Below are 21,738 nucleotides of genomic sequence, written 5' to 3' on the forward strand. Positions count from 1 at the left end.
AGAATCTCTATAGCAAAAAAAGGCACCATATGCTAAGGGAAACTTCAGATTATAAAGTAAAAGCATTTGTCATTGGCAGCATGGGAGAGAAGATGCCAGATTTGGAAACAAGGTTTCAGGAGAGAACAGACACGACGTGATCTGTTCAAAAGTCCATTGCATGAAAAAATACAAAGATGTTAAGGCAACTACAAGTACTTTGACTAAATTCAAAGACTCTTGAGCAATGTCTATTCCAGATCCATAAATGCAAAGATCTGTATATTTATTCTATACAATAAAAATAAGAACCATTTGCGTCAGGAATTGGTTTCAAAGCTTTTTATTTATATATGAGGACTACTGCAAGCCCTGGCAAGTGTTGCAAATGTGAACTAAAGTAACAGGAATCCTGGGATGGGGACACCAGCATGGACAGATGGAGACATGTTCTCCTTACCATAAGTGGGTGGCCATGGCTGACCCTGCCAGCAGCAGGGCTGGAGCCAGAGCCAGTAGCTGGTACCAGGGAATGCCACACTGCTCCAGCTCACACAGTGCTGTCACTGGGAGCTCTGATAGAGACCACGAGTCCACCAGAGATTTCAATAGCAGCCGAAACTCCTTCTGCTATACAAGGCCAGGCCTCTCTCTTTCTAGCAGACAACTCATGGAGACCTCGAGCATGAAAATGCAACTAGATCAGGCTACAGCTAAAACTAATCTGAAACTGAGTTGTTTCACCCGAAGGGAGAAGCAGTTGCTTTGGGCTGAGAGGGGTAGGTACCACCAACAACTTGGTCCTCTGAGAACTCTTTCTGGAATTATGGGTAAGAGATTTCATTTTTACTTAGCAGTAAGTTCTTGGTCACTCTTCTTATAAAGCTCTCTGCAAACACGTGGATGTTCAAAAACATGACAGCCAGTATTCCCAGTATCTGTACCCCAAGGCCCTATCATTTTTCTGCAAAGACATTTGAATTGGGCTAAGGATGACAGAAACATGCTTAAATGAGCCTCATTTAGACCCTCAGTCAAATACCTCTGCAGAAGACACTAAGCTTATTGAATCCTTTTATGGCAGAAGTCTTATGGAGCTTACCTCAGGTCTAACAACATCCCCCGTGCTCAGAATCTCCAGGAAAGCTCCTTATTGCAATGCTCACTCACTGTGCTGTTCTGATATTCAGGGTGTAAGTACTTAGATGGAAAATCCAGAGCATGCTGAGTTCCGCACACCAATTCAGTGTTCACGTAACTTAAATGAAATCTAAATCCTATACAAAAATCCATGTCTAATCCATTATTATTATGCCTGTATGATTATTACTGTTAACTGCTAAATGCTATTCATTCAGTAACAAATCCCTTCATAGTCCAACAGCACATGGGGCATTTGTACTTCAGATGTGCTCTCATTATTAATCTTGACTGTGGTTCTGTCCCCTCTTAATGTGCTTCCTGCCTCCTCCCCAGTCCTAATTAACCACCTCCCCAGAACTCCTTCATTTTTTATTCATTTCACATATGAAAGGTCCCTCTGTCACCTTCTCAGAACTCTCCTCATTGGCTTCCCATTCTCACTCCCTGGGACACATCCCTCTCACAGTAATTGTAAGCCAATAATTCACATGAAATCTTTGAGGTGATTGTATATATGGCACCATAGCACAGATCAAAGAAACCAAGTGCTTCCAGCAGTGAAATAAGAGAGAGGAAATGGTCCTTCCCTAAGTGGATTTTATCTCCATCAGAGAAGCCTGTCCCAGGTGCTGTGTCTGGTGGAATTATGCAAGTCCTTAAGGGTTAATATGACATGTTGCAAAAAGGAAAACTCTATAAATTTGCTTTATGCATCACTTCAAGGGTCTTTTGACACTGCTGAAAGAAGAAAACTTAGAGGTGATGTGGAATGTAAAAGGAAGCAAAGTTGGTTTTTAATCTTTCTTACACTGCTTTTCCAGAAAGTCAGCTAGGACCCATTTCTAGGAAATGCTTCCCTTGACTAAAAGGGCAGCTACAATTGCTCTACTTAATGGACTGTAATAAAATAAACTGCCTCCTATTAGCAAGAAGGATCATATCATCAGTTTTGTAATGCATTTTATTACAGAACATACAGCATCAGAATTTTCAAATGCAGTGTGGGGAAGTAATGTACAAAACAGTTAAAGTGGATGTCATATAATCACAAATGTACTGATAGTTTCCTTTCTCTCAAACATCAAGATATCAATGTTTCCTCCTTAAAGCCATCTTTTCCCACCTAAACCACAGCATGAATTTCCACATTTTGCATTCTATTATCTGCCAAAGCCATCTTGCACCTTTTTAGACAAAGAGTAGCTTGCAGAACATTCCTTCCTTCTGAGGAACACGAACCCTTGGCAGGTGTAACACTCCAAAACCAGTATGAGCATGGATTATATATTCTTGGATATTCCTCTCTCCCACTGACTTTGCTGTTGAGCTAGAGCTTCTCTGTATTTTTCTAGACTAACTCTTCCTGGTGTTAAGTGACGTTCTACATTAGTAACTCCTAAATTTCATCTGGCACTTCAGAATGGGCATAGCTTTAGTTAATGTATAATGTGCTTCTGTTAACAATTAATAGGGGTTTTCCCAATACTTTCATTAGGAATCGGAACTGTACACTGGACAGGAGTCAAGTACAGCTGACATATCTGTGACTTTCTTCTCTGAGAAACCAAATGTCACATTACTTATTTCACTCTGTGGGGTCGGAGTTTAATAGCCCCTACTCAGTAGAATAACACATCAGTTCCCTTACTTAAGTAGACATGCCTGAAGAAGGGACCAGAGGTGGGTGTGAGAAGGGAGGAAGGCAGTGTCTGCTCAGTGCTGTGGTCTCACTGCCCACACTTGCACAGGGAGCGGGATGCAGGAGAACTGCTGCAATTGTTACTGCACCCCATTCCTCTTAACCATCTGCTTATACCCTCCTCTAAACCTGGCTCCTATCTGTGAACTTTGCATTGTTAATCACATTCCCATCACTCTCGCACTCCCTGAACTCTGTTGTTCCAGGCTGTCCCATCACCTGGGAAATGGGAGCTACAGCTGCTGTGGAGTAGGAGCTGCAAGTTCTCCACGCTTTCTGCTCCCTCTCCCTGCAGAGCAGCAGCAGCAGGGCAGCCCCAGCAGCCTGCACAGCTTCCCATTGCCTGCTCCTCAGGGGAAATCACTGGCAGAGCTGTATTTTTCAAAGGGAAGCCTTAGTTTACACGGGGCTGATGGTTTTAGCTGTAAGCCTGCTACTTCACTGCTCCTTGAAGACTAGATGTGGCCTGTGGTTTGCCACTAGACTTTCTACAAAGCCGGCCTGATCCAAATAAAATGTTTCTCCCACCGCAAGCTTCCAATGAAATTCACTTGTGGCATTTTCTAACTCCTTGTTTTGGAGTTCTCCTTTGTGTAGTGGACTGCGTGGGAAGTCAGGAAGCAGAAGGGGAGGTGAGGACAGAGAGAACACACCAAGCCCCCTCTGCCTCCCGTTGGGGCTGACCCCCACAGTGTTAGAGCAGCTCCTTGCTCTGCTGTGAGCAGCTTGCAGTGCAGACCCTCTGCTCAGTCCAGCTGGTGACTGCATTGTTTATACTTAACGTGGACAACGCTGATTACATCATGATAGATGGTTTTCATTCACATCCATGTTGGGGTAGTAAAATTGGTGTGGAACCAACACAGAATGATGTGGAAATTCCTACAAAAGTCAAATTGGGTGCCAGTTACAAATGATTTCCAGAAAAGCTGGAAAGTACAGAGTGTAAGTATGATTTTTTGTCTTTTTTTGGTATTTATTCAAGTGTAAAACATGTGGAATCTTGCCTGAATTCTTCTCCCTGTCCAGATTTCCACCAACCAATTATCATTTCTCAGATAGTTCTAATACTTGGATCTATGTTGATTGTGGGGTTTTTTTTTCAAACAATGTCCAATTTAGACTGGGACACATTTTTTAATGTTACTGGTGACTAAAAATATTTTCCCTGTTACCCAGTAAAACACAGTGAAGCCTCAGTTCTAGTTTCAAAATTCTATATATCTGTACATACGTATTTCTCCATTAGCTGGCGAGGAATAAATTTGTTGAACAGTGAGGGTCAGGGCTTTGCCAGCAGCTGAAATGTGTTATTTATCAGCAGATCATTACAGTCAGCACTGCACAGCATGTGAACTTCCTCACACCCCTCTGCCAAAGCTCCCCACATGGCTGACCTGCCTGCTGACTTGAGCTTCAAGGAGCTTCCAGTCTCCATCTGGAGATTCAATCTCACTGCACTGCTTGTGCCTATGTGATAGCCCCACTTTTCCTTTCCCTTGGCCCCAGCACAGGAAAGTAAAACCCTAAAGGACTGAATGGGGACAAAGTTTCTCTACAGAAAGCCCTGCTCTCTCTCACTGATTTGAGTGGGAGAAGCCCAGGCTCTGACTGCCACCCCCTTTGTTTATTTTGGCAATAATAGAAATTGTTCAGGACACAACTATACAGACTTCTGTAAGTTGTAACGCCTGTAATTTAAATAATTTGTATGTCCAGGCAGTGTCTGCCATTTCTAAATGTTCCAATACAGGGGATCTCTAGGAGGAAGAAAAGTGAATTTATTTGCTTTTAAAATCTGGCGTACCGTAATGCCAAAGGGTTCAAGAATTAACCTTGCTTAAAATACTGTGGGTTTTATTCTTTGTTTCCCTTTTTTTTTTTTCCCTATCCCATTTTTAAGAACTTTTCAGGCAATGAGGACACATGAAATTTTTAAAATCAGAGATGTCCAGAAAATGAAAGTCCATTTTCTTCTTATTAGAACGGGTTGCCTGAAATATCATCCAATTATTATAAAGAGATATTTTAAAAGACCCTAAAACCTTGTTTATGCTCAGAATTTTATCTTGGAGTTTGAGCTTTCACAGGCTATTAGAGTTATCATTTGATTGGAACTAAATTACATATCCAGGTTATACAAAAAGAGCTGTGTCTCCCTCCAGGAGATGAAGAGTAACTGGGCTCTGCTACCATACCTGAGCAGAATACAACTGAGAAAATGGAGGTACCAGGAAACTCTAAAATTCAATACACAGACACATTGGTGGCTATTTCTGCAGTGGACACAGCGCTCAGGCTGGATTTAGCTCTGGACATCTTATGAAACAAGTACTTTCCAGCCTGAGGTGGTGAGACTACTTCAAAGAGACCTGGGAAAGGCAGCTACAGAGGAAAAGCACATCAATGTTTTACATCAGTCTACATGTGGGAAATGTGATGTTAAAGGGTCTGAAACCCTTCCAGAAAGAATCAGAGAGACTCACAAACTGAGAAGATTAAAAGCACAGATTTGGGAATATAAAACAAGAAAATATTTTATTTTCTTTAAGAAAATATAGAAGTCATGAAAAGGCAAGCAGAACCTAAGCAGGGAGAAGCTGACTGTGTGTTCAGCTAATGTTAGGCAGAGAAGAGAAGAGAAGAGAAGAGAAGAGAAGAGAAGAGAAGAGAAGAGAAGAGAAGAGAAGAGAAGAGAAGAGAAGAGAAGAGAAGAGAAGAGAAGAGAAGAGAAGAGAAGAGAAGAGAAGAGAAGAGAAGAGAAGAATCCTGGTTTTGTCAAACTGGAATTGCTCAAGACAGCCAGTGTTACAAAGGCAGAAATCACATTCTCACTGCTTCTTCCTTCATCTCAAAAGTTTCATGTATTTTCTGACTTGCAGAACCTTACACATATCAATCCCAGAATAACACATGCAAAGACCTTTGCTGTCACATTGCCTAGACTTATATCGCACCATCCTTTCTTGCCTGTGCAGGAGGTAGAAAGGAAACCCCCTGGAGACCTCCTTCAATGCCACAGAGTAGTGCTTGGCAACAAGGACTTCTCAACCAGTGACTTGATCTGAGAGCCTTTCAGATTTAACATTATTAATTATAATAACTTCCTACATACTAATATATCACGAATAATACTATTGAATAATTATAATAAATTACACAATTATATTAATAAGCAGTGGTCATCTAAATAATCCCAAAGAAATTGAAAATCCAAAGTGATGCACTGACCAAAGTACAGCCAGTGCTGGGAAGGACAGAAGTGAGTCCTCCTTACAGCAAATGACACAGCAGGAACAGGGAGAATGCTACTATTGTAGAATTTAGAACTAAAACTCTGCTCTTATGCATCCTTGAGTGGTTCTGCAGTGACTCTTATTTTAGAGGGACTCATCAGATTTCAAGGTTTTCCCAACAGGAGGACTGATTATACAATGATGGAGCTTTTTTCAGTCCTAGCAAGTCTTAGAAATATTTAGTAAATGCATTGAAAACCAATGTCAAGTATCTTGTTCTGCACTACTGAATATTACGTTTGTTTCAACAATGTGCTTCCCAGTGATGTTTTAAAAAAACACTAACTAGTAGCTGATTAAAAAAAAACATCCTCATGAGATCCCCCTGCTCATGAGTCTGCTTTTCTTCTGCAACTCCTCCTGGGTCCGTGCAGGCAGACACATTAGTGAAACAACTGCATAACATATTAAGTAGAGAAGATTCAGAGATTGGTGCTTTTGATGGATATACAGACCAGATAAACATGAATCTGAGAGCTCTGTACCTTCCAGCGAGAATATCCCACCTATATGGCCTGGAATTTTAAATGTGCCAACAAAGACTTCTCACAAAATCACCTAACAAGGTACCAAGCACTTCTGCATTAAGAAAGCCAAGGCTTTAGTGCTACACAGTTTTCTAAAGTAAATTCCCAGAAACCAATACTTGAAATTTCCCACAGACTCCAAGAAGTGCAAACAATAACCATAGTGAATCAAACCGCAAAACCAATTCTTATCTCAGTGCTGTGACAAGTAGATAAATATATTCAAAAGCTTAGTAAAAGAAGCTTGAAAAAAAAGCCAGATTCTTGTGCTAATGTCTACCAAATATACTCATTATATGACAGAAAAGCAGATTAGCTTTCACCAAAAGCAACACAGAAAAATTACTCTTGGATATTACGATGCCAGACACATCCAACAGTTAGCTTGGTGAACTTGGTTTATGAGTCACATGAAGTGTATCTGCTGGTAACACGAAATTTACACTGGTGATGAACACCTCATGTTAGCACTTACAGAAAAAATGGTCACCCTTGCAACAGAGTCTTATTTAAAGCATGAAGAAAGGAACAGATCACTCCCTACCTTCTCTGCATCTTGCTCAAAAAGCCGGAGTTGAAAGCACTGGTCCAGTTTCAACTTGCGGACGTGCCACATCTGATGCAAGTGCTGCCGGGTAGAATGCAGCTTGTCTAAAAGGCTGGTGATCTTTGGCACAAGACTTTGAAAATCTGCACTTCCAGGAATGCAGTTCCTACCAGAAAAACCATCACTGGATCTTATGCATTGTAATAACCTCTGGCCCTCACGATCCAGTTCTTCCACAGGAGCTTTAATTACTTTTTTCTTAAGCTGTGTGTGCTCATCAATCAGCCTTCTGGAGCCCTCAACGTCAACTGGAAACTCCTTCCTAGCCAACATTTCCTGGAGATCCTCCAGCCGCGATAACAAATGGATGGCACTGTTGAAAAACTCTTCCAAGGAGACACGCAGCTCTATCCATTCATCGTGGTTGTAATCCAAGGACCCTTCAAACTCATCTGTCAGCTGAGAAGGATCCACAAGCTTTGCCAGGCCTTCCACAGACACCATACTTGTCTAAGGAAGGGAAAAGGACAGCATTTAAATCGGGGACCATCCAATCAGAATTAACAGCACAACCCATAAACAGCATGGAGCAAGTATTTTCCTCATCAATACATGATTGAAGGAACATTGTAAAGGATGTCAAGGACTGTGTTTAATTTTGATGCATTAATTGGACAGAAAACTTTGCTTCTAATGGCATTTATTTATTTACTTATTAAAAGATGTGATATTTGCTGGAATAATGTCTATCTTTTTCAGCTGGCCTTGCTATCAAAAACACATAGCGAAAATGTTTCTGCCACAGATTTCATCAGCCCAGCTGGATACTGAAGACTTCTTACTGCAGCTTTTAGATGTTTGGACTTGGTTGTTCACTAAACAGGTACATGGGATTGCAGGCACTCCGCTACTTGTGTTACACCCTAGCTAGCAGCTACACAGAAGCAAAGGTTTCAGGTATAGGAACTGAAGCAGGTATTGCAAACTGCCTTAACAGCTGGGTTTCTTATTCCAAATTATTCCAGTTGGCTTTTTGCCACTCTTTCATATTAGCAATTTCTAATGTAATTAAGCTAAAATCAATGTGAAAGTGAAATGTCATTGAAGTATTAACTAGAATTTATTGCCAATAGAAAGTACTGCTCACGAGTCATACACAATCAATGAAAAATGGTTTTAATTCATTCAGATTCAGTAACTGATGATAGAGAAAAGCACTGGGTGTCTGGAAAGCAGATTACAGTTCAAGGATCCAGCAGCTGATCCCACTTGTTTTAGACAAAATACTTCTTTCTGGAATTAGGAGCATAGGGTTTCATATGTAACTAGAGATTTTCAGTGCGCTCATGTTAACACCCAAGCTGGCAGCCCTTAAAGGATTGTCTCTTCATCAGTGACTGCACATCTATCCCCTAAAGATCAGGCCTCTAAAGAATGTCAGAGCTTGTGCTCTTCAGAAATGGAGGCACCCAATAATCACAGCACTCTCGTAGAACTCATCTACAAAGAAAAACACCTAAAATCCTGACCATAATCCTAAATTATTTCCAAAATAGTAGGCTAGCCACTGGTTAAAGGTTAACGATAGGCTTTTTCTTCCAATTTGTATCCATCAAAAAATATAAGGCATTCTGCAATGTATTAAAATTGAGATTGTATTGAACTTAACTCTGGAGAAAGATTATTTTAAAATGTTCTTGCAATATTCCTTGCTTTGAGGAAAAGGGAGGACAGTGGGTGGAGCAAACAAATATTGGGAAGGTAAGTATGTGGCTTCAGAGCATTTTCAAATTTTTAAACCTCCTAATATGGACATTGAAACCTTGAAGATAAATTCAGTTTAGAGTTTAACTGCCTGTCAGGGAAATACTTCTCTTCATGGCTAACACTTGGGCATCCCCCTGCAGTCTGTCAGGCTAATGGAAACATTCCTCTAATCATGCAGAGAATTTGACATTATGAGACAGTAGAAAGGCTTTTCATTTCTCAAATTCAGCAGAAATTTTCTTTATTCAGGTTTGATTTTTTATGTAGTTCTTCAAACTCTAATGAAAACAGTTTTAGTGAGGCAGGTAGATGCTCACTGTTTCCTAGGCATTGCTCATCCTTCTTTTTGAAATCAATTTTAAAAGTGCTGCCCACTGTTTAGCCTCTTTCAGCAGGAGAAAGAAAACAGTCTTGAAGGCACCTCTGAATTAATGCTAAATAAGCTGCCTGGTCCATTCCTCAAAGTGACAGAAAACTTTGGAATCCACATACATCAAACAAGCACTTTTCTTTCTCTTTTTGGGTGAAGATCTATGTATATGCTTCACTCTGGACTGTGACATAGAAACACTGTGCCAGAATCTCACTCCCCAAAATCCAGCTCATCAGAGTCCACTAAGGGTCCCACAGTGGCCTGGCACACACATAATGCTTCCTTTAGCTCAAAAGAGAAATCTGACCTTCAAAGAATCCTTTCAATTGAAGTTCCTTGACTGTGGTGTGTTATATTGCAGAGTGGACCAAATCTTAGGAAATCTGTGTTGGAATCATGGAATTGAAGGACTCAAACCATTCTGTGATTTTGAGTGTCTGCAGGTGGTCCCATACACAGTGAAAGCACTGACTCTCCTCCTCCAGCCCAAAAATTTGTGAACCATTGGACACCCATGTGAACAGCTCTGCAGACAGACTAAGGCTCAAAGGCACTGATAACACACACACAATGAAAATACCCTCAATGTGTTCCAGCATGTACAACAAATGAATCCAGAGCTTTTTAAACAATACAGACTCAGAGCTGTAAACATGAAGCATAACTTGGTCACAGTTTACTCTTTACTATCATCCCAACAACTCTATATAATGAAAATATATGACAAGCCTCCAGAAGGTATTTATTAATTTTAAAAACAAACAAATTTTCTAAAACTACATACTTGAACTCTGTTACTTTATCTGTCCTCAAAGGTACCAAGGAATGTAAAGACTTATTTAATCAAAGCAAAATTTATGAGTTGACTGGGTTTTGTGAAAATTTACAAGCACTTAAAATGTGATAATAATGTAAAATTGTGTTAATGAGTAACACCAATCCAATTCCCCACAGCAATTCAAGGGTCCTTGTAAGAACAGGTTGAAAATAAGGACACATTTATATCACACTGACTTCAACAAAACTTAAATATATACTTAAATAAAGTCTTCCGTTGCAGTAAACATTAAGAGTTATAGCCAAATTCTCTTCTGCGTTCCAGAGATGCAAAATCTCTGTGTCTCTCTGAATTAATGGATTGGTAAAACAGCCAACAATATAAGTGTTTCTCAGTGAATTATTCAAAAAACCACAATGACTAAGTCATGGTGTGGCATGATTGATGCATGAGCACTTCATGCACCTGAATTTCAGCTTCTTTTTGGGCAAGAAGCTGAAATTTACAGAAAACTGAAGTGCTACAGAGTGGACAGCTGGCTTGTCTTCATCAACAGCAAAGTTAGTAAAATTCCCCCTAATTACGCAGTTATGTACCTGAGGCACCTTATCATTCACAGAAGTTGTTAATGCTATCCCTGAACTGTAAATCTCAATGAAATGAAAAAGGTGAAAATTTAGCAAAATGTCTAAAAAAAAAAAACAAAAAAACAAAAAAACAGCCACTAGTGGAAGTTGGGTAAAGGTAAACTAACAAACTCATACACTTGCAGCTAGAATATGGCATCTTTAGCATTTTGACCAATATGGTGTTTTGCTTTTTTGTTTTTTTTTTTTTTTTCCTATGAGAAACAAAGGAAAGACTTAATGCAACATCACCAAAAATAAATACCACAAAAAAAAAACCCCTTCAGCAAAATTAACTGTGAGAACCTCTGGGATGAAATATGCAGCTCATTTCAAGAATGGGCTCAGAAAACAACCTGATGCCAGGGCACCAGCCCACTCCTGCACTCAGATGTATTTTTTTGCTTTCAATCACAGGGGGTTTTCACCTGAAGAAAAGTTCTTATCAGGGATAATGCTTCACAATTCATTTCTACATGGATCTCACCTCAAAGATGAACTTGGAACTGCCGAAGTTTGTTTTCTGCTTCTGCCAAAAATTATCAGGTTTTATAATCAGGGCAACGTGAATCTCAGCAGGAAAGGCTTCTTGAAGGGTTTTTAGGAGAGGCTTGATCAAATCCCATTTGGATCCCCTCATATCGATAATAACAGTGAATCCTCGTTTGCAAACATCTTCACTGCAGGAATAAAAGCACATCATGATAATTAATATTGTGGGCAGCCACAGTGAGACTTGCCTTTTGTTGCTGGTGTTTGGTGCTTCAGAGCAAAGCAAGGAATGATTAACATAAAAGACAAGAGATAGTACAGTGTAAAGGCTATAAGAAAGGTCATAATAAGTGGACTATAATGTAATTTACATGAAATGCAAGTGTCTAGATTACAGTTTAATCTCGAATTTTCCAAACACATGTAATTCAAATATTCACTAAAAAGCACACATACTTTCACACAATTGGAAACAGAATCAAATACATCTGTACAGAAGCTCTTTATGTGTACATACAATGGATTCTGCTTTCACCATATTGAACCCAGCCAAAGTCAACAAGCAGAGTCCTGTGCCTTAGCATTACCGGCCACTTTTAAATTTGGGTGCCTTCATTTCTAGAGGCCCCTTTAAAAAGTTTAACTTCCAGAAAAGTGTCATGTCCAGAAAAATGCCTTGCAATTACTCCCTGTCAGGAAGGCCCTTGTGACTCAGCATGTGCACTGTTATCACTGGGGCCCTTTTCCCTCACGATTGATCTTCGAAATGCTGCAGGACCTTTTTCAATCTGCAGTCAGGCTTCTCCCCCAGCCCATGCTCCTCCTTTCTCAGAAGTCCAAGGCAGCTATCTGGCCTGGTCACTGGCAATGCATGGGGCCCAAAAACACCACAGCATTCCCTTGCAAACACATCTCTTCTTTTTCCTCACAAGGAGAGAGGAGAAAGAATAAAAGGACATGTCAAGTCAAGTCTGTGCAGCTTTCAGCATAACTTTTCAAGGGACACAGTAGTATTAATTCTCAGAGAAAGAGGTTTGGGTATAATGTAGAAATTGTAAAACTGTTAAGACTTAAAGATATACTCCCAGTGCACAAACACACAGGAGGATTTTCATTGCACTCTACCTCTTTAATATCTTAAAGCACTCTTTCTGATAGTAAGATCCATCCCCTACATAGTCAATGGAAAACATTTCTGTAAAGTTTATAACTAGGTTTCTGGGCTGCAACAAGGACAGGAATATACTTCAGAGGAGGGACACTGGATGGATGTATTTTGAGAGTTTGCTAACTTGAACAGTCTCAACATAGTGCCAGACAGGAGCACTCAGAGACAACAAGCTTGGTCCTCTGCCTTAATATTGCTGGCACATCCAGAGCACACTGCATACAACAGTCAGTGCAAACAAAAACTGGGGAGACCAGGCACTTCCAGTCAGGAATACAGATATTTTTATTCTCCTTTTACCTACTGCTGAAAGGTCAGCCATCTGATCCTTTTGTAACTAATTCCAAAAAAAAAAAAAGCTGTAAAAGAAGCTTTGTTGGGGGTGCTACCACCTCTTGCCTTTTGGAACAAGAGTTGAGACAAGGAAGCAAATCAGAAAGCAATGAATAGAAAGGGGTTTGTGTTCTGTGTTATTTTTTTCTTTTTTTCTTGCAAAGCTTGAGAGGATCATTCAGGAACTTCTGTCAAATCCCTGATCCCTGTTATCCTGAACACACTTTCCCAAGGATTTCTTCAAACACTTGACCAAGAGATGCAGGAGCCAGACAGACACATGGAGAGCCCCAAGAGAAGACAAGTAACAGGTAAGTGCAATCTCTCTTTTCTGATATAAATAAATACCACCACCATCCATTGCAAGCACAGCAAGGCATAGACAGTGCTAGCTTCATTCCAACTCCCCTCACCACTGCCAACCAGCCAACTTACACAACTGGATGTAAAACAGAAAGTTAATACTTATTGATAAAACCTGTTTCAGTAAGCAGAACAAGAATGTCCTAGAACACTGAAGTCTTTTGTTTATGAACCTGAAGTCTCAGACACAAACAGATGCAAAATCAAACTCTAGCTGTAGGGCAAAGGCAGTGTGATACCTTGGCACCCCTGATTACATACCACCATGACTAGAAGTTCAGCCTGCATTAAAACAGATATTCTAGGCAGGGAACCAAGAAATGTCAGTACAGGCTGGAGTCTGTCTGCTGAAGATTGCAGCCTCTCCAGACCTGTGAGGTGCAGAAAAGCAGTGCAGGGAGCAGGCAGTACTGCCACCCACTCCCATCAGCACATGATGCCTAAGTGTGTGCGTGCAAAAAAATGCTCCAAAACACCCCAAACTCCGACTGTCCTGGCTCTGGAGACTTCACAGCAGGTTTTCAGTAGAAGAAAAAATGGCAATGATTCCCCAGATTTTTCTGGTGGACACAGGAGAATGATCACTGATCCTGAGGACCAGTGATCCTGAGGCCCATTCCCAGGCTAGGAATGCTTTCTGATTCTTTCCCTGGAAGAAGCAGTTATTCGCTACCAGCACTATCCACAATCCTTGTAAGGAGACCAAATTTCCAACATGCTTAGTACATTTTCAAGTATGAAACTGATGGGACAGAGGGATAGAAAGAGAGGAAAGAAGAATAATCACAGAATTCTTATGTTCAAAACACATCAACATGTAACCACTCTTACACCAATAACACAGAACTCCAAACAATGCTCTTTATTCTAAAGACAATTTCCCTACTTCATTCATCACATAGGCATGTAAACTCCTGTATGAAATATAAAAGTGCAAAGGTGGATGCCCCTTTTCAATTGTAGTGCAGGAAACATACAAATGGACAGTATTTATAATTTTGAGAAAATCCAGCTTTATTTAAAGAGTGTTGGTGACATTCTTGCAGTAGTAATTCTGATTGCAATTTTTTTCTTTAATGTGATGAATGTTACTAACATGTAACAAGATCTGTGGGTCTTTAGTGTCATCTACACAATTTGATTCCCGCAGCACAGTTATAGCTCCACCTTGTTCTGACTTTTTGCAGAAAATTAGCACCTGATTTCTAAACCTGCTTGTCAAAAGCTATTATTCAAAGGTGTTTAAACTGTTGCAAGACAGAAAGCTGCCTGCTCATCATTTCTACTTTCAGTTGCAGAGCTTGCTGCAAAAAGGGCCCCTTCAAGAGCACTTACCCTGCACAAACAGGTAGCCAGATACTAATTAGGTACTAATATCTCAAAGAAAGACTTGTGAGATAAGAAAACTATTTATAGAGTGTAACCTCTTCAGGACAGGGACCATCTGTCATGCTGTGTTTGTTTAAGGAGCCTGCCTTGCTGGAGGTCTTCAGCTACCTATATTCATACTACAGTCTTCAGCTGCATGGAATAAATTCCAGTAAATTACTTTTTAGGAAACCATAAATGCAAATCCTGGGAGCTAAAAATAACGACTAAGAATGGTCTGCAAAACCGAAACTGAACACGGTTGTGAAAGCACGAGAGGCTAACATAATTGCGGGGACACCTGACAGGCAATCTATTAAAAAAAAAAAAAAAAAAAAAAAAAAAAAAAAAAAAAAAAGCTGCAATAACCAAATATTTCCAGCTATTGACAGCATCCTAAAAAAGTTGGCCTAGACATACTGAAGCTCTGATAAACTCTGGTGAGGCAATCTGGGACAATCTGTCATCTCTGACAGTCAGTCATTTCTCTTCAGTTACCTCAGCACAGATTGAGGAAATGATGTGAGGTTCCTTTTGAATAGACCAGCCATGCTTATTAACTTTATTGCTTAAAAGCAACAACTCAAACCCTTCCCAATTTAGCAATTGATCGGGAAAAGCATCAGTAGCAATCAAGCTTCCTCCACATTTTCCAAGCAAGACATGCCTTATTCCTGGCTCCCAAGATGATACATCAATACACATATCTATTATGCTCAAGTAACCACTTTAGTATGGCAATTAATGTTGATTGTGCTGCTTAATTTTTTCCGGTATTGATATTTGACCAGAAACTGGAAAAAACACTCAAATCAAGGTATTTGGACAATCCATCAGCCTTTTGGCTGCGCTCATGTGGACTAGATTTGCAGTAGTGAGCAGAAATTATTTGATAGTTGATAAGTCATTTCAGTTGCTCCAGTGCTTTTAAGCAAAGACAAAGACCAGCTTCTAAGTCTAATAAAAATACCCTAGAATATTTGTGAAAATAATACTTATGATCTGGATTTTTCAAAAAAAGGCATACAATCGAAACTCAGAAGCAGATGTGATAATTTTGTAAAAATAAATGCCTGTATTTTGGTTTCTAGGGTACTTTCATAAGGTTATTGTCTCAAATTTCCTCTTTAATTCAGGCACGCTCTAAATTGTATTTTCTTTGGCAAGAGCTGGCTTGCTGGGTACCAAATGAATTTAAGGACTTCATGCTTTTTGATTAATCTTTCAGATACCTATTGATTATGTGTATTTTTCACCCTTATGGTTTGGCCAAAGCTTCTGGCACTTGGAAGCTTCAGCACTTGATTAGCTGAAATAACATAATATCTCTATCCCCATTTTGCAGTCATGAGTTAATGATGAAGCAGCACATTTAGCATTCCTGTTGGACCACTAAAAGCCCAGATCTGACATGTCCAGCATCTCATTCCAAATATGATTTGTTAGCAGGGAGAGCAAGGTCTCTTTTAAGGCAGGTCAGCATAACCTTGTCAGGAGACACTGTCAGAATAACAAGTAGCTCTTCAGGCATCAATACATCGGAGCAAAATCTGCAGGAAATTAATTGTTTTTGAGATCACCCTTCCTTTGATAAATGTGGCTGTAGTCAGCCAATTGGTTCACAAGCTGAGGGTGGAAAAGGGGGAGGGAGAGGAGAAAAGCAGGTATGTAAAAGCTTCCAAGCACAAACTGTTATCCCAAAGGCCTCATTTCATAGGAGAACTTACTAACTCTGCTACCTAGCTTCCATATCAAAATGCACCAAGGATCACTTCAGTGATTTATGTGTTAATATTTTTGATTAATTGCAAATTTTTATTCATTTTGTGTGTGGTTTATTTACTCAGCTTGGAAATAAAACTAGACGGAGAGGTTTATAATCAGCATCACTTACAGACTTTCATACTTTGGTTTCACATCACCACGTTGAGCCTGAAGTTCACCTTGTCAATAGAAACAGTCAGTACCTGTATTCATAATTTACTTTCCAGTACATTTAAAGGACAAGATAAAGCAATTTTTAGTAGATCTGTTTGCCAAGCACTCCTGAACCAGCATTATTTATTAAAATACTTTGTTCTATTTAATACTTCTCAGCAAATGGTACCTTGCTTATTATCCCAGGTAAGAAATGTGTTCCTGTGCTGTCAGTCTGAGCTGTCACCCACATCCCCAGTGACAGTGGCTGCTCAGCAGGATGAGACAGACTGTCTTTTCAAAGATCCTGGGACACTCGTGACTCCTAATCCTCACATCTCCCTTCTGTGCTGCTACATCAGACACCAGGGGAGGAATTTAGTGATGCTCAACACAAGAGCACCATTACTCTGGAGTAACAGTTCACAGCAAGCTCCCACCAGAGAACTTCAGCTACCTAAAAGGTGGACAATTGTCATGCTAGATTTTCTTCTTACATTTTTAACTTGGTTTCACAATGCTTTTTTGCAATTAGAGAAGAAACAGCCACCCAGACTCCACTTCCAATTTTCCTTTCTTCCTTACTGTGACCTAAATTTGTTTATTCTCTTTCAGCACTGGAAAGGAATCACTCATTGTCACTTTTCCTTTTTTAAAAAGAGAAAGAAAGAAATCAAAGCCAGTTTCACAGTGGCTGGAGCTGGACATAAAGCAGTGATCTAGCGAAATTTCAGTGACATGTTGTAAAAAGTCTTGGAGCCAGTGAGGTCCAGGCAAAGACAAACCTCCTGTCTCTGGTTTCCAGCCACTGCTCTTAGGGGACATGAGGTGTGTCTGTGAATGGCACAAGAATGCAGATGTGTGGGCTGCACAACATCCACATTCAACCCCTGCCTCTGGCCCCAAGACAACAGGAAGGGAACAGAAAGGCAGAAAAATCCCATATACTGCGGCAGGAACTAACTAGTGCCAGATGGGGTCTCCTGATATTCTCAAGCAAGTAACTCATTTTGGTGTTTAATTTTTACATCTAAGAAAAATGACTCTGAACTCCAAGCAACTCTGTAGTAAAATGATGTAAGGTAGGAAGAACCTACCTTACACCACCTCGGTGTAAGAAAAGATTTTTCCAATATGTAACCATGATTCCATGAGGGCCTGGGGGTTGTTCTGAGAGGTGCAGGTCCCGCTGGCATCCCTGTCAGGGTTCAGCAGGGCTGTGCTGAGCTCTCTTCTACCCAGGTAAAAATCCTGATCTGCATTGTTACAACCCAGACCAGAATTGGGACCCAAAGCTCTGCAGGCATTTGGCCTCCTATTTAATTGAGCAAATAAACACTATTTGAGAAGCTTCCTGTCTTCATTCTAATAGCAAAGATATAAAACACAGCTGTGTCCAAAAAATGCATGATCGCAGCTGCTAAAGCCAGATCTGGAGGACAAATGCTATAATTTTTCACATTCCTGTAAAGTTTCTGCTGGTAAATGATGCTTTCATCTAAACCCATTTACCCTCTTCCCCTTTTGTTGCTGCACGTCTTACTATATTTGGATCAATATCTGGCAGGTCTTCCTTGAAACAGCTGCTGAGATAAATATGAAATTAATCAGGGCTTTGTTTTTGTTGAAGCAGGGCTACATTTAAAGATTTGTTACTACAACAAAGAAATATTTGAACAGTAAGTACCATTCAACTCTCTCTTGAGCATTTAAAGTCTTGCATTTGAGATGATTTAGCAGAAACAAAACAAAAATGCTTTACCAAATGAAAATTATATGTTATTGAAATTTGCTAGGAAAAAAAATATTAGGGTTGTGTTGAAACAGAAACACACCATTCTTGAAAAGGTTTGGATGAGCAGAGGCTATTGGAAGCAAGTTTGAAGACTAAAATCCATTGGATTCCAAAGGAGAAATAGATATATAAGGCTGTGCTTAGCAGAGCCAAACTACTAAGATTCAGAAAATAAATGGATCTTTGTGCCTGTACTGTGAGATTTTTTCACAGTTCAAGCAAGGAGACCATGAAGATTGTTTCACAAGCAGTCACTGAAGTTTAGTCTGTGGTCAGCACTGCCAGGTTTTCACATGAGGAAAGGGATACTTCATCTGGGCAACGAGTGCTTGGGCTCTCAGACACGGCATCCTTATTTATCAGTTCTCAGCATCAGTGACTTAACAAGTGAGTGAATGGTGCAGGGTGAACAGCTCCAGGAATTCCAGCCAGTGCCATAAAACAGTCACCCTAGAGTGGAAAGCCTCCAGATTGCAAATACATACATTTCCTTGAAACACGTTGTGGGAGGCAGAGAAGCCCATAGGGGAAAGACCTTTACAGAAGAAAGAAGCCTGCAAACATGTTCAGCTCATGCAAAGAATGATTAATGTAGGTCTAGACAGTCAACAGCAGCACCTGGTAAAATCCAATAATGTCCACAGGCAGACACCATGCCAAATTCCTTCCTGATGCAGGCAGGTATGACCACTCTGGGACTTGCACATTTGATCCAGAGCTCGACTGAGCTCAGAGATGACGAGAGGATAAAAAACCTCTTCAAAGATGGTAAAATCACTTTTTCTACATAGTACTGACACCTCTTGCAGTAAGCACTCATCAGTTCCCATACCCTGCTCCTGGAAGTGAAGGAGAGCAATGCACACCCATTTAGAGAAGAACTGTAATTAAATTATAAGGAAATAGGGAGAGAAGATGAGATGCTACACATCAATTCAAAGTAAGATATTTCATGATGAGTGCAGGTTCTCATGGATGTATTACTGAATTTAAAACTAAAAAATTCTTTTATAAGAGCAAAATATTCTGCTTTACCTTTTCAGATGATTTTTTTTCCTTTTTTTTTGATCAGTCTACTCAAAAAAAAAAAAAAGAGGATAAAAACTTTGAATTTTATCAAAATATTTTGAAAGATGTAACATTTCAGTGATATGTTTGTAGGAAATTTCTAAATCTTTTGGATTTTTCCTCACTTAAAAACTTGCACTTCAAACCAGCAGATTCTTCCACAACAATCTTAGCTTCAGCCCATTTGCAGTGCAGACTTCAGCATGAGATTTGCTTTGCACTTTATGTCCTCTAAGCAAAAATGGCATAACTATTCCTTAAGACAGGATTTTGGGCAGAACCCACAGACATAAGGGCAAACACTGGATTCCAGTGCATCTGTTAGGAGGCATGGTTGAGTGCTACATTCCAGAAACACTCCATGGGTCTGTTTTGACACTATATGAGAATTTCAGTTCTCTTTAGAATTGCACAATTAAAAAGCTGATGCCTCTTTTTTCCGTGGCTTGGACAATGAGGACTGACCATGACTAATAAATGAGTGGTACTCTTTTTTTTTTTTTTTTTGAGCTCCACCCATACACAAACAAAGCAGGTCTTTGTAGGCACAATGATTTACCTAAAATAGTTCACTTATCAGATAGATGCTTCCTGCCATGCCAAGCTGGGTGAAGACTGCCTGTTGTATTACATCCAGAAGGACTTGCTCTGAAGCTACAAAATCAATCTATGTTGTAAGATGCACTTGCAAAATCAATTTTTGTGTATTCATTCATACAGCAGACTTTACTCATTCTTTCAAAAAATCACCATGATCGCATTGAGAGCGGAAAAAGTCCTTTTTACAGAGTCCTCAGGAGACAGGGGAAACTGATGAGCTTTTCCCAACCCAGCTCCAAAACTTCTAGCTCGTGTCCAATTTATTCTGAATCTGCCTCCTAGAAAGGCCAGGCTCTCTTACTGTGTCTAGCAAGAGGGGCAAAGCCATGCCAGTGAAGCCACTGGATGTGAGGTATCACCCCTTTTTACATTTGAGACATAAATGTGGGAGAGATCAAAATCACTGCAGCTGACTGAGCACAAAGAGGTTGATAACTCAGTATTTCAAAGGTAGTAGAAGATCCAAAATACACTGTTGACACTCAGAGTGAGAAAGATGAATCTAAAAAGCTTTTGAAAAGCAAAAATGAATCCAACAGCCAAAACTTGGCAATAAATGTGCAAACCCCAGGTGAGTCACTCTCTGAACTAACATTCTCTGAGTGTCTTCCCAAGATCACTTGAGGTATTTCTCCAGCCTCAGATACTGTCTCATCTTTGCAGGAGACTGAGCTCCTCAAGTGCCAGTGTGTGGTCTCCTCAGATTTACCATCCATCATGCCAGGCACTGTCCCACACTGATGGGAACTCACACGTTGCTGTCATAGCAATGCAGTTTTAATCTTGCTTCCCTTACAATCCTGAACTTTCAGCACAATTGCAAATAATTTCAGTTCTCCATCAGTACCTCTGCCTACCAGTCACCAATAACTGGAAAAACCAGAGGAACTCTTTTATCAGCTAAAGCAGGTTCAGATAAATGCTCTGAAAAGTAATTGCCCAGTTTTAACTGCCTGCTCCCTTTTTCTTATTAGCTATATTGCTTCTCTATCAAAAGCACAATAAAACTTCACTGGCAAATCCATCTACAAGTGCCACATGTAAACGATCATCAACCTATTCATCTCAGGAACTACATACCCCAGGTGGTGCTTTTCCTGCTGACAGACCTGAAAATTATATTGACAAATTAACATATCCCAGGTTAGTAATGATAGGAATCTGCTAGTCAGAGAACTTACAATTTATTGTAGATGTCAGCAAGCCCACAGTAATGAAAATCAGAGAGAGCAGATTCTTGAAATAGTCCACCTAATGATATTGGCCTAATACTGAGCCACTCATTTGGCCTGGAACAGGCACATCAAACACACATCAGGCCACATCTGTTGCACCAGACTAATGGGTTTCCTACCCATGAGTTCAACTAATGCCATCCTGTGCAGAAATGGGCCCAATGTGGTGGGTTTCTGTAGCAAGTTGAACAACCATAGCTACTCCTTCCCCACTCTGTCAGAAACAACTGACGAGAATCAACAGAGTCCATTTCACAGCTGCTCTGCAAACCCCTAGCCTCACACTGGGCACATCCCCCAGTTTAAGAAATGCCTATGGCATGTGAGTCCCTGATACTGAGATGACACAAATATATGTAGCTATTTGCCTGGCAATTACAGCTTCACAAGTTATGCAATTTTTTTACACATGGATGGAGCACTGTAGTCCAAGGGATGAGACTGAGTCAGGTGAACCTCGTTGGGTTATTCATCCCCTTCTTGTGCATACCACATTTCTCTTTGTTGAAGCCACTGCATTCTTCCATTGAATATATTGTATCTACCACATCTTCAGACACAGCAAAGATCCATAATTGCAGAAAAATTGCAAATAGTTGTGGCCACCTCAGAGTTAATTTAAAAAAGCTTAAGAGAGATCAGTTAATAATCTAACCATGTGCTT

General features: G+C 40.1%; 1 protein-coding gene across 12 annotated transcripts in view; it reads right to left on the reverse strand.

Moving 5' to 3' along the window:
- KALRN (kalirin RhoGEF kinase) overlaps positions 1–21,738 on the reverse strand; it is a 470,788-nt gene that overhangs the window by 268,270 nt on the left and 180,780 nt on the right. For all 12 annotated transcript variants that reach the window (XR_005257665.1, XM_038143643.1, XM_038143641.1 and 9 more), the window contains 2 exons: positions 11,223–11,415; positions 7,189–7,701 (listed from right to left, as the gene is read on the reverse strand). Coding sequence is in view for 11 of the 12 variants with exons in the window: in XM_038143643.1 (XP_037999571.1) it covers positions 7,189–7,701; positions 11,223–11,415 (706 nt within the window). In the remaining variant the exon portion in view is untranslated. The remainder of the gene's footprint in view (positions 1–7,188; positions 7,702–11,222; positions 11,416–21,738) is intronic.

The sequence above is a fragment of the Motacilla alba genome, chromosome 7 (genome assembly GCF_015832195.1).
Source record: "Motacilla alba alba isolate MOTALB_02 chromosome 7, Motacilla_alba_V1.0_pri, whole genome shotgun sequence".
In the NCBI taxonomy this organism is placed as follows: domain Eukaryota; kingdom Metazoa; phylum Chordata; class Aves; order Passeriformes; family Motacillidae; genus Motacilla; species Motacilla alba.